The sequence below is a fragment of the Halyomorpha halys genome, unplaced genomic scaffold, assembly GCF_000696795.3.
Source record: "Halyomorpha halys isolate HHAL.00 unplaced genomic scaffold, Hhal_1.1 Scaffold1156.1, whole genome shotgun sequence".
NCBI lineage: Eukaryota > Metazoa > Arthropoda > Insecta > Hemiptera > Pentatomidae > Halyomorpha > Halyomorpha halys.
This window is the reverse complement of record NW_027105369.1, coordinates 361,850-375,708: the sequence shown is the minus strand read 5'-3', so window position 1 is coordinate 375,708 and position 13,859 is coordinate 361,850. Positions and strand designations below refer to the sequence as shown.

The 13,859-nt window shown below is 28.8% G+C and overlaps 1 protein-coding gene across 1 annotated transcript in view; it reads right to left on the bottom strand.

The window, feature by feature from the left end:
• mib1 (mind bomb 1) overlaps positions 1 to 12,529 on the bottom strand; it is a 74,523-nt gene extending 61,994 nt beyond the window's left edge. Inside the window, exons 1-10 of the mRNA XM_014433089.3 lie at positions 12,339 to 12,529; positions 11,957 to 12,098; positions 11,706 to 11,877; positions 9,343 to 9,577; positions 7,588 to 7,707; positions 6,993 to 7,147; positions 6,592 to 6,751; positions 6,369 to 6,492; positions 6,034 to 6,275; positions 3,297 to 3,494 (exon numbers count right to left, since the gene is read on the bottom strand). Coding sequence (XP_014288575.1) covers positions 3,297 to 3,494; positions 6,034 to 6,275; positions 6,369 to 6,492; positions 6,592 to 6,751; positions 6,993 to 7,147; positions 7,588 to 7,707; positions 9,343 to 9,577; positions 11,706 to 11,877; positions 11,957 to 12,098; positions 12,339 to 12,434 — 1,644 coding nt within the window. The 5' untranslated portion in view covers positions 12,435 to 12,529. The remainder of the gene's footprint in view (positions 1 to 3,296; positions 3,495 to 6,033; positions 6,276 to 6,368; positions 6,493 to 6,591; positions 6,752 to 6,992; positions 7,148 to 7,587; positions 7,708 to 9,342; positions 9,578 to 11,705; positions 11,878 to 11,956; positions 12,099 to 12,338) is intronic.
• Between the last annotated feature and the right edge of the window lie 1,330 nt (positions 12,530 to 13,859).

The window sequence follows — 13,859 nt, the reverse complement described above, 5'->3', positions numbered from 1 at the left end:
TGAATCATGAAGTTTCATCCATGTATCACCTGTCAGTTGTTTTACAAACAAAATATTTGGTGCAGCGCGCGCAACACACAACATTCACTTACTCAGGAAGTTGAAAATTTCAAAACATTAAAAAAATTATTATGCTATTACTAAGAGTTCATAAGTTCATATTAAAAAAGATGATCGAGGATCGAATAACTAATATTAACAAAGCCATGTATGTTTGATAGGGATCGAGAGATCGAGCACGGTAGCCTGTTTCCGATTTTCCAGTTTTCTAATCTGCTTTCTCTATTTCTCCTTTAGTTAATTATCAATTTTTTTCTTAGTCCATTTAACTACTAAAAATGCAAAATAGTTAATTACTTAAAATAGAAATTAAAGGGAGTTTTTTTTTTTTTAAATTTGGCCTTTAAGACCATTTCGTCGGAAAACAAGCAATTCCCAAACTTTTTTCCCCGCGGCACCGTTGTGTGGCTAAAAAAAATTCGATATCTCGGGAACTATTAGATGTTAAGTATCAATAAACACTCAAATTGAAGCACCTTAAATGAACCACGAAGTAGTTTATAATGATTATCTTCGTAGGAGTAGTACTTTCCATGATATTTTCCAAAATAAATTATATTTAAATTTATTTTAAATTGATTTTTCGTAAAAAATAAAAACTATTTCTCAAAATGTGTCTGTTAAATAAAAAGTTATAAACCCATGGTGTTTCACGAGTTAATTGATAATAAGATATAGAAAGAAAATCCTCAAAATGAACATACATGACCTCAGTTATTAAAAAAATAAATAAATAGGAAAAACAGAATTAATTTATAAATTTAAACAAGCACAGCAAGGAGATGGATAATAAAAAGGATGAAACGTTATATGTAAAATGTAAAATAATGTTTGAAATAAAATTTGTTGTAGTTATTCATTAATGTTGATGAGAGCTTCCTTTAGTATTAATATCTGGAAGTGTAAAATATTCTGAGTCCGTCCAGTGCAAATGTTTTTTTGAGGAGGAATCTCTTTATTTCCAATAGTATTTAGTAATTTACTTAACACATTTCTGCCTATTCATATATATATTATCAAAATTAAGGATTCAAAATATTTAAATATATATAACTTAAAGCTTAAAGATGAAGGTAACCTGCATGTTTCCAGCTAAAAATAGTTAAAATTTACTTCCCAGATATATCCATGATCCCTTCCCCCTAACAATGTAGTATTAAAGGCATGATGATGAAATTGCTGTGTCCATTCATGCCTGAATCTCATCAGTTAGAAAGCCTTAAGTTAACCCTTAATGAAGTAGTCATTAGAGAGGAGGCTGTGTAATATATTAGAATTAATATTTCAATTTTCATTACCTGGATTAACATAAGCACTAAACTAGTAAATAAATCAGTAAAAGTATCCCTAAACACCTAATATTGGCAGGGTTACACTTCAGTTTTTAAATCATAACAACCAAATAACCTCTAGGGCATATATATAAATTTATGAGTATTAATGATAATCCAAGTTATTACAATGAGCTTCAAATTATTTCATGCAAAATATGATTTTATTTTTAGTTTAAATAAAAGTAATACTTGGAGCCAATTCAGGAAGTTAATTTTATTATCATAGAGATCATGAGATGAGGCAACCAATACCAATGTTCATCTAGAAAAATGAGATTGTCAACAGATGAGAGCACTCAACAAATGAAAGTAAATAAACCCAACACTTATTCATGGATTTTTAGCAATAATATTTTTTAATCAAATAAAAATGAACATTATGAAGAGGCAAATGTATTGAAAGTTGTAATTCCTCTGAAGTTGAAAATTTACTAAAAATTATTTTGTAGAAAACTTTGTATTTTACAGAGAATGAAAGACAATTAGAATGCTTAATATTTTAAGCCTGCGTAAGACACAATGATGTAAAAAAATAAAAGGCTGTAAGAAGAGCATTGTCAGCCAATTTAATTGGATAGTACAATTTTTTGAACTCACTGACGATCTTGACCTGATGCAAAGCACGAAGTTCCAGAACTTAAATGATCTTAAAAAAAATCTTTCTTCTGGGTAAAATTAAAGAAAACAATATTTTGTTTAATATTCATTAAAATAATATTTTGTTTGTTAAAATTCCAAACCAACATAAAAGTGTTGCATAGATACTTAAAATATGCTAGTCAAAAAATTATGTACCTAAACAAATTCATATAAATTCTTCTACCTCTAACATCTCCAAACAGTGAAAGTTAATATTAAAATGTGATGGTTAGAAAGTTATAAAACATTAGTCATAACCATTTAATAATAATGGGGTATAAATAATATCGAATATAAGTAAAACACTGGAAATAATCCTCCTACAAGAAATGACTTAAGCTCAAAAATACAACTTAGTGTTCAATACAAAGTATAGGATAGTTTATACTTAATTAAATTAAAAATATTGTATCCAACACAGCAAAATTTAATTCCATATGTCTATTTTATTCAACTTCAATAAGTTTTTTTTAAAAGCTTTTGCTAGATTTAAATATTCGACTTTGAATAACAATTAATAAAGCTAATTAAAACTATGAATTTTTTATTTAATATTTTATGAATCATTAAATTATACCAATCAATTTGTTTAGCTATTTATTATGCATTTGGGTTTATACCACTATATAAAAGGCTATTCTCAAACAGGCTACTTCACAAGGTTTTTTTTAATGTTTCAGAAGTTTGATTACTATAAAATATAGATAATTTTTCCATACTTTCTACATCGATCAAAGATAATTTAAAATAGAAATCATCACTTATACAATTTTTTAAAAAATAAATTAAGATTTTTGACAAATTATCCAAAATCCTTTATACCCACTTATACTATGTTCTTTTCAGACCCCCTATTTCCTCTAAATAATTTTAATTACACTAGAAACACTAATGTTTTGGATTCAATTATGTAAAGAATAAGCACTAATTCTCTAAATATTACAAGGTACTACTACGTAACTATGTAACTAAACTCCAACTACTATGTCAAAAGCAAAACCATAGATGTTAAACAATTTGGGTGGCAGAATAGTTGAATTTACTAACTAGTCTCCTCCCCTCACTTTCTATAAAATAACTTACTAAACTAACATGTGACACTTTTTTTGTTTTTATCAGAGTTTTGGATTAAAAACCTTAAGATATAGGTGCCACTATCTTCATCATCATCTTTTTTACCAATAATTAAAACATAGATAAGAAAAACGAGTTTCTAACAAGGTTTAAGTATGTAAAACGTAAAAATGAAGTTTGACCACTAACCTGAAGACTTGGATGGCACCCCAGCTTGAGAAGAGTTTTTACAACACCATAGTATCCTTTGTTAACACCAATATGCAATGGGGTTTGTCTCCGGTTATTACGGATATTGAGGTCAGCTCCAGCTTTGGCTAGTAACTCAATAACAGCGGGTTCATTACCAAAAGCAGCATGATGAATTGCTCTATCACCATATTTGTTCTGTAAAATATAGAATAAACAAGCATATAGTGTTTTATTTATTTTACTTTGTAATATTAATAACATAATGCTACATAAATTTGAATAGTTAATTGGGCAATTCTCCCAAAAAATGGTCATTTTGAGCCCGTGTCAGATATAGCTCATATCAATATTTTTTTTATTATCAGCTCCTACTTACAAAATCGCCAACATCATTATCTAAAATGATTATAAACCACCTTGATCTGTCCTAATATTTTTTTTGTTGTTGCTTTCAACAGCCAGATAAAGAAAATGGAAAATATAGCCTCGATTTTACAAAATGATATCTGAACTAGTTTCCATACATTTTAAGGTAAGGAAAAGAAAATTGTCTAATGAAATATGCTAAATATCCATAACTAATTTTAGCTGAGTCACATAATTCAATTCTCATTCCTTTGTAAAAAATTTGAATTTTCTGGCAGAATCTTACCCTGGTAAAATCATTAATGTATCTAGTCTGGCAACAATGGTAGTGTTTTGATTTAAAATTAGTAATTTTATAACCATATTACAAAAATTAATTGCTGATGTGTCCACTTAAGCACCTCATTTTTCTGTCGCCAGACAATACCATCTTATAAGTGTTTATAAAAAATGGCAACACTGGCAATTTCCTTCATTTTTATTTCTATTTCAGCTTTTTTCTAATAGATGACCAATTAATATGATGGGGAAAAAAAAAACATTTTCTGTTTTTTCAAGCTAAAGTCATCACATGGTGCAGCTGAAATTGTAATTCCTTTGTCATTATTATTTTAAAATAAAACAAAATCGGGTGCAGTGCATGCATCACACAGCTTTCACTTACCACCTTACATACAACCCCAAATTTTGTGTAGTTCAGATGGCTTGTGTTGAAGATAACGTTATTTTTGTAATTTTATAACAAAAAAATCCTAAGACCAGAGAAGACAAAAATTATGAACAAAAAGTTATTATTTTTTTGTTGTTATAACAATTCATATTTTAGGATTTCTCGAAGTGGAAATAACGAATATAAATTTTGTTCCAGCCAAGAATACAACAATTTGAATTTTCAGGTGAACCTTACCCTGGTAAAATCTTGTGATTTTTCTCCTTCATTTATTCTTAAAATTCTTTAATACTTTGTATTCATCCATTGTTTGTTACTGCAAACAATGGGAACTGTTTATTTGTTTCAAATGAGCAAAATTAAAGGTTCTTTAGAGGAAGATTTTTTAAAGATTCATTATTTAAGCCCTGTCAAACTATTTCAATGAGGATAAGACCGAGCTTATATTAAAAGCCATTTAATTCTACATTGCCATGGCAAGTTTAATGAAAATCGTTAAGTCATTTTTGAGAAAATTAATAACATGTGAAAAATTTGCTGTATAAAGTGGCACTTTCGGTCAGTCGATTTGATCAAAAAAGTTGCTGTCACATCCGAGGCATATACCCAGTCTTAAATATGTCATTTCGGTTTCATACAACTTTTCGTATTTGAACTAGACTGTTCACAAACACCCAAGTATGGGGTAAATCTCGAAACGTTGTACAAGTACAAAATATAATAGTAATAGATTCTAATTAGAAGTTTTCTTCACCTCAGCATTTTAAAAATTAATATATTCAACTTCCTAGAAAAGAAAATCCAGAACACAGAGAACATTTTGGGAGATTAGGTTTTTTGGACTCACGGGATCTCAAAATATGTATTTCCATCGAAAACTCAAATTCAAAAATTTTGTATGATTGCAATACTTTCCCTTACTATATATTCCATATATAAGTTTTTTTTGTTCTTTTTTTATATCTTTATTGGCATTGACAACAGCACATAATAATACACCCAATAAATTTGATATAAGGTCATAACGGCATGTTACAAGCAAATAGATAAACTCTATATAACTTAGTACCACTCTAATAACGTTTTGAAGAGGAAGTAAGGTTAGAAACTAGTAGTTATGGGTGTTTATAATGGGAGGATTGATATCTGGTATATAAGTAAGAGAAAGTAATTTTTTAATGTTAAGTTAAATTAAAAAAAATTTTATTCTATAAATAAACGTATAAAATTATTTTGATCTGAAAAAGATTTAGGTATTATTTTGTTAGATTGGCAGTAAAGACAAATTTCCACCAGACAGATACTTCTTATGTAAATAATATCCCAATAGTGGGAATGTGTCACAGTGACAAGACTACAAGATAATGATTGTAAACTTAACCCCGCTGACTGTTAAAGTTGCTGAATGAATGATAAAAACTGATGATTAAATACAAAAAAACAACATCTTTCACCATAGACAAATACAAAACAGGAAACATACAAGTTTACAAGATAATTTAAGATTAATGTTATGAGGTTATGTCTGACAGTTGGCTATCATGACATTTACATGTGTTACATGTAAAACCAACAAAAAGGGTTGATTTTTAGTTAATTATCTGGCAGAGAACACTCAAATAGACAAATGAAGGTTAAAAACAGTAACTTATATTAAATAAGCAATACTTAGTTGATGTAAGATAAGAAATACACTACCTCTATTTCAACATCTGCATTATGTTTGAGGAGAAGTTTTACTACATCAAGATGCCCATTTTGGCTAGCCGCTTGCAGAGCTGTATGGCCACCAAACATTCCATTTACATTTGCATCTTTTCGTTTGAGAACTTCATCACACTTTTGAACATCACCATTTGCTGCAGATTTCACCAGCTCTAGATTAACATCTCCAGTTGAATGAGTTTCAAAAATTTTCTTCAAAATTGCACTTAAACGATCTAAAATGTAAAATAAAAATGCATTTATTATTTACATAACATTCAAAACACTTAAAATTGCAATGCTTCATTTAAAATCATTTTTTATCTTACCTCCAGATGGACAGGAGATTTTAGTTACAGCAAGAGGATTATAGGTCCATGACGTGCCGCAAACCTCTATTTTAAGATCATTATCGTGATATATTTGTTGTATTCTCCCAATACTGCCCAAAGTCTATACAATAAGTAAATAAAATATATATTATATAAATAATCCATTAGCATAAAAAATAATCAAATTACAATTTAGTGCCAATACTACATGGCTACTTACAGGAGTCATGGCAGCAGCCCATTCTCCATGACCTTTCTGTAATATTTTTATTCTTTCTAAATCACTGCATATTTGTACAATATCGCCAACTGCAAATTGGGAGTTCTGTTGTGCACTTGTAGTTTGTACTTTTGTTAAAACAGCAGGATTAAAAGTCCATCTGCATTAAGGAAAAGATGTATTTCATAATGTTTTTCAGTTATAGAAAGACAAACACTCCTATTATCTACGATACATTTTAATAGTGAACCAATTATCATAACAGTAAATAATAAATCAAGTTATACAACATAAACACAAAGTTGAATGAAAAATATTTAAATCTAATTTATATCAAAAACAAATCCACAACTCAGTAGCTAAAATTCAAATTTTAAATAAGAAAATCCAGATAAAAATACCTATTCCCTGAAGGGTAAGATACAACAATATCGCGATCTTCATCTATGCCGACAATGACACCGGTAACTCCAAGACATTCAAACATTCCATCAGTCCAACCACCATGCCCATGTTGCAATGATTTAACGATTTCTAGTTCCAAATCTACTTTAACCTAAAAATATTTAATGAATATATTAAAAAATAGTTTTAAAAATGCATATATTAAATAAACAAAGTTAAACTATTAAATATTCAATCTGAAGATCCTTCTAGGAGAGACAAAGCCTAAAGAATTGGTTACTGTTCCAGAGCAGCTTTATCGAGGTTTCATTTTTTATTTTCAATCTGACGACTAGTTTTTTATTCAATTAGTTACTAGAATTACATCATAGATTTACTGCTCTGAATACAGCAACCTTAGTAGATATTCGATCTCAACTTTAGATGACGCATTTTACTATTGAGTTAACATATAAATATAAGACAATTTAAATATATTTTAAAAACACACATTTATTATACTAGATTAAACAATTTTTAATGATGTTATAACAAGATGGATTTTTTTTTTAGCCATAATTTTGAAAAAAAGAAAAATTTAGATCTAGATACCTGATCGCCAATTTGGAGACCATGAGGTCCATTTTTTCCAGATCCCTGTTGACCAAGAAGAGGAAGATGTTCTTTATACACAGAAGGTCCTTTGGCATCATTTACCACCTTCAAATCGGCCTGCAAAAGTATGAGGTCATTAAAAATTCTATCAAAAATAAATCATAATTGTAAATATTTTCATTAATTGGCATTAACACCCTTGCAAATTCCAAATAGGGGAATGGCTATGGTCATCATACTGGTCACCAACATATTCTAACCCACACCGCTCAGTAAATTTTAATGAATGTATGGAACTGGAATTCAATTTGTATGTTTTGTTAATAAAATATCAGCGAGTAATATTTAAACACACACCTCATAGGTGTGAATCCTATTCATTGGTCTTTTTAAAGAAGAAAAAGTACAATATGTATGTTGTATCATAAACTCAAAATAAAAAGAGGTAAAATAAATAATTATAAAAAAATATAAATAAACAAAAACTATATATTTTAAAAGTACATAAATTAAAAAAAATAAATACATAGAACTAACTATTTGAAAGATGATAACAATAAACAGTAATGTATTCAGCAAACTAGTATTTTTTTAACTTGAAACTATAGTACAATACAATCTTCATAATCATACATTTCTATGGAAGAACATTTTGACTGGTAATTAATACGACTATAGTGTCACAGTAACGATGGGCAAAGTACTATAAGATTGCAACATGAAAATTTTCAATTAATATAATTTACATCCATAAAGTCTTCAAAAACAATCTTCATTCATAACTCCACTAATTACGTTTGGCCAGCCTGGCCCTCATCAAGGACAATCTTAAAATATAATTTTAAGGCCTCACATCAAATGTTAAAAGTTGCAGGCCAGGGATATTCTGCCAGGTCTAAAATATTCTAGTTAAAAATTAATCTATTTATAGCCACTTATTTCATTTAAATTTAAAACCTATTAAAAGAAAAATGAGTGCTGTCAAAGAAAAAACTACAATAGTAATAAAACTATTTAATTAACATTAAATCATGTTGACTCACATTAAATAGTTTTAATGACTATTTGAGTTTTTTCTTTGACCGCACCAGAACCATCTTCCTTTTATTATTGCACATGGCGAATCAACGATCTAATGTGTTTTAAAAACTTTTAATTACAATTTCTCCTAGCACTATCATCACTACTTATCAACACTAGTTGTAGATCAAAAATTGTTGCTAGGAGATATTGTAACTAGAAATTATGAAATTTAAATGAAATAAGTAACAAATAGGGATGCTGTAGAAAACTATTAAAAAATTCCTTCATCGTGGTTAAAAATCAGTGAAACTTTATGGATGTAAATTATTTCAATTTAATAATAATACAGTCAAGAACAAGATATGAGAAAATATATATAAATCAAATTTTTCACTAAATAAGAAATCAGAATATTGTTGAGAACATAAAATTTAAGCAGAATACATTCTAGTATGAATATTATAACCTCAACAGATCCTTATGTCTTATTTAGTAGGCATTGGAAAGGGGAAAAAATCATAGTCAAAAAGTTATATAACACCTTTTTTTCCAAGGAGTTCAGTAATAAATAATGTTTAGTATATTTATATCAAAACTTTATTGAATTGAAACCCAGAAAAGAACAACATTTTGATCTAAAAAAACCTTTTTAAAATAAAAAAAAAATTATTCCAAAGGGAATAATCAATTTGCAAGTAAATTCTGAATAGATAATAAAATAAACCTTACCATTCCTTCAAAACCAACTCTATAAAGATTTTTAGAACCATTATCCCACACAACGTAAGCAGCTGATCGGGGTGATGCAGCAGACCAGTCTTGGAGATCATGTACTTTTCCTCGTCTGCCATTTCCTCCATCTTGATCTTCCCACTGCCAATCAACGCCACGTACAACACGTGCTCCAGGAAATATCCCTCTGACAACTAGCTTTTTACTTTTTCTTCTTGTTTCCACCATAACTCTAGTTTTTAGAAAAATAAACAAATCTCAAATGCTAATAAAATAAACTGAAATAATAGTAGCATTATATAAAAAATAAACAGCAAAGAATCATATTAATGAGATGCATTTTGGATTAAGATATAGGTGGTTGTGAACTTTTACATATCACAACTGTATACTGGGCACCAGAGCCTACAAATACTATTTGTTAGTAAATTGGAATAATATTACTGAACATCCAGTATACCTGACATTAGAAGAAACAATAGAGCAAGAGTTTTTTGCATACATCTGCTGGACTGAGGAAAGAAAAGAATCGGAAAAACTGTGAACGATGAATGCCATTTCTGAAAACATTATTAGCCAAAATTTGCAACTAGATGAACATTGGGCAGTAGGTAAGAAATTTTGCCGAACTTGAAATCTAAAGAAAGGGCTAGATGCCATTAGTTTTTAAAAAAGAAGTAATTTAATATTCCAGTAAGAGTCCCACACTTGTTATGGACAAAGCCATGCCTTTTATAAAATTTAAAAACTTAGATGTGTAACTTTATCATTTGGAAACAGATATTCTTGAAAATTCAAAGGCATATGTAAAAAAAAAAATTAAGAAACAGCTAGCTAATTTTGATGGGAAAGTTCTATGAATATTAAAATAACAGACAATGTATCAAAATAATTTCATGATTATTGACACGATAAAATAAGGACATTTATTTAAGTATTAGTGTCGTCTGACTACTAAAATTATGGAAAATTGAAACACATTGAATATCAAATATTGTATGCAAAGGCCAACAAAGTTTTTTCATCATGTTAAACACCGCATTATTGTAAATCTAAGCAGTGATAAGGCATTAGTAATATCAATTACAAAAAAATATATTGAACCAATGGATACCAAAACATGTTGGGGCTACATAATATTTACAACATATTATGAGCTCTTCAGTTAATTGTTCAGGGCTTCTGGCAGTGTTACCTTTTTTTTTTTTCATTTGGACATTTGATTTCAGTCACATTTTCGTTATTATAGAAGTAAGTAGAACATACATTTTAATTAAGGCTCAATTTTAATGTTAAGAGCAAAACCATTCACAGTAACATCATTCCTAAAATTATCAAAATCCAAACCTAATGAACACATACAAACACACCAGATCAGAAGATGTATTACTTCAAATAAAGGTCATGCAGTTAATTATGTTGTTTTCATGAAGAGCTGTGGAGACGTATTTCATATCCCCTCATTGGTTCTATCCATTTGTGAAGCAGATATTATTATATTAACAAATACTATTACTTACACTTACAGTAACTCAAGGACAAGGAGACTAAAATAATCAAGCTCATTTCATACTCTATACATGATACAAAGTTCATACATAAACTGAAATAGATAAATTGATGGTCTAAACTGCTGGCAGCACCAATTCTGCCCCACCAATTAGATAGTAAATTTATAATGTAAGTAAATCATACAAAATACTAATCAGTTGTTTTTTTGTTTTTTTTATGGCCTAGTAAGAAACACAATAACTGACATAAATAATGAAACTGGACATTTTGACTGCTAAGAGGTCAATGATATAAGTAGATTGATATGATAAACTGGCTTTGGCATGGTTCTTTAGCAACAGTTTGGCAGGAAGAGTCTGTTTAGTCTTTAAGCTAAAACGTTTGAAGACCCCTTATCTAAACTAAGGTCTGATAATATTGTTAATATATAATTGGATGGCAGCACAAGACAGTCTAAGATTGAAAATAATTCTAAATAGATATGAAGTAAAATTCATTTAACTTAGCTGAAATGAATACCAGAATCAAAAAAGTTTATGATATCCAAATGTAACAGCTTAAAACAAGAGGATATATCTGACTTAATGTAGCAACATCAAAGAATGTTATAGTTAAATTTCAATAATAAGAAAACAGTTTACAACACAAGGTGATGACTAAGATTATATTATTATAATCCCACCACATATCCCAATATCATCACCATATCCCAATCCCTCCTTATCATCAGAATTATTAATGGTTTAGTTCCACACAAAATGAAACTAATAGAGAATGATCATGATTACTTGGACATAAAAAATAATAGTACAAAATATATAACTGAAGCCTTTAAAACATATAGTTACCTTTCTCCTCCAGGAACTGTAATCCTATGAAATCGATGCCTTAAAGAATGTTTATCAGAATGATAACAAGTCGAACAAAGATCATAGTTTAAGCAATCAGCACATTTCCAACGAATTCCAAAAATTGGTTGTTGTCGACATGTATCACATAGAGATCCTTCATGCTTAACTCCTTGAAGTAATATATCAATGATTAAACAATGTCAAAAACACTATCAATTAAATTACAGTATAAGACCAATATGTCATACCTGTTGGAGAACTGTCTAAAATCCGAAGATCATAATCAGTGGCACATCTATAATTGGCAGCAGTACCATTATCCCAAACTACAACAACTTCTTCAGGAGATTCAAAGTTACGAACAGTTCCAACATGTCCTTCTCCACCATCCTGCAAATAAGAAGCAATGCAATAGAGGTAATATACCAAAAATAACTCTCAATAGTAAAATTTAGTAGGTAACATTAGAAACTCAATTTTGTCAGGAATAAACCGAAGTTCAACAACAAAAATAAACTAAAGAAAGTTCACAATTAACATTTCAGTGTTATAAATAAAACTAATTTTCTTGATTTAATCGACAAATAATAAAGGAAATTAATAATTAAAGATTCAAAACAAAATCTTAACCTGCTTCCCCCATTTCCAATCAGGTCCTCTAATGACTCGAGTTCCGACACCTTCCATTATAAAACGAGTGGAACGGTTGGCCGGAACAGCCTCCATATATAAAAATTATTTTTACGTAAAATCAAATCTTTAGCTTAAAATTAGACTTAATCAGAAATCCACTTCCACCTTCGAAAATAAAACCTCCCGCACAAAACTAGACAGGTAGGAATCGATTTTAAAACACCTTTCTAACGTTCTTGAATCCAAAGAGGTGGACAACTTCACAACGATAGCTGTTTTAGATCATATTTCATGAATAATACGTTTAAGACAGAGTTAGGGATGAATAAAAAAATCCTTATGTACAAAAGGTTCCGGACAATTCATGTTCAATACGTTAGGTAGTTTGATAGCATGCGCTATGCAATATTTAAAAGGACACTATTGAACACTTGAACACAAAAAAAAAATATATATATAAGAAATAGTTGTAAACTATTTTTGTTTCACTTTTGACCGCAATCCTGACCATCTTCTTATATATCAATTTTATCAACTATATATATACATATATAAAAAAAAAAAAAACTTTGTTTATGTCTTCCTTCCTTTTATTTATGTGTAATTTCTTATCACTTTATTTTTACATAATATTTATCCTAGCTTAAATTATCTTTGTATCTTATTGTTGTAATATTCTCAGTTTTTTTTTTTATATAATTTTAACCCTGATGAAGCCCTGCATAGTTATAAACTATTTGTTCTTTTTTTGACCGCAACCCTGACCATCTTCTTATATTTAAATTTTTACGGTCAACTATATATACATATATATATATACTATTGAGTTTATTTCCTCAATCTTTCCAAATATTGAACAGAGCCCTTCTCTGAATGCCAATAATTTCTGAAGAAACTTACTATGTAAATGCATGCGTTATAAGCTGCAATAAATTACTTTAAAATATAAAAACTTATAAAATTTAAATTATGGAAACTTAGCAGCACAAACTTCACAATTGTGCAAAAGTTAAAGCGAATCTAGACGGGGTTTCTATATAATCAATAGAAGTAACCTTCAAATTTACTTTAAAATAAATTCGTTCGATTCATTTTTTTAAACAAATGTTTATGATAGACATTATTTCTTAGTAGTACATTTGTCCCACTCCAAAATAAATTGTTTTACGAAAAATTATTACAGTGAGTGAAAATGTATCTTACACACCTTCAAAGTAAGGGAAGATATTTACATAAATCATTTCGATCATATATCAATTCGAAGATCAAGCTGAAAGAAAATCAATGACTTAGTGTGATATAATTTATTAAATTCGTTAAAAATTACATTGAGGATGTCTCAGCGGCAAAAAGTTTAAAATAAATGTCTTTTGTTAGTTTTTAGATTCATCAGTCGATTTCAACTATATTATTTAATGGCTTCGTTAACAGAAATCTTATTTGATGGGTCTGAAATGGACAATCTGTTCAATTCATAATGCTTTCCTTTAGTCTGTTTCTCAAAAAAAAAAACTCTTC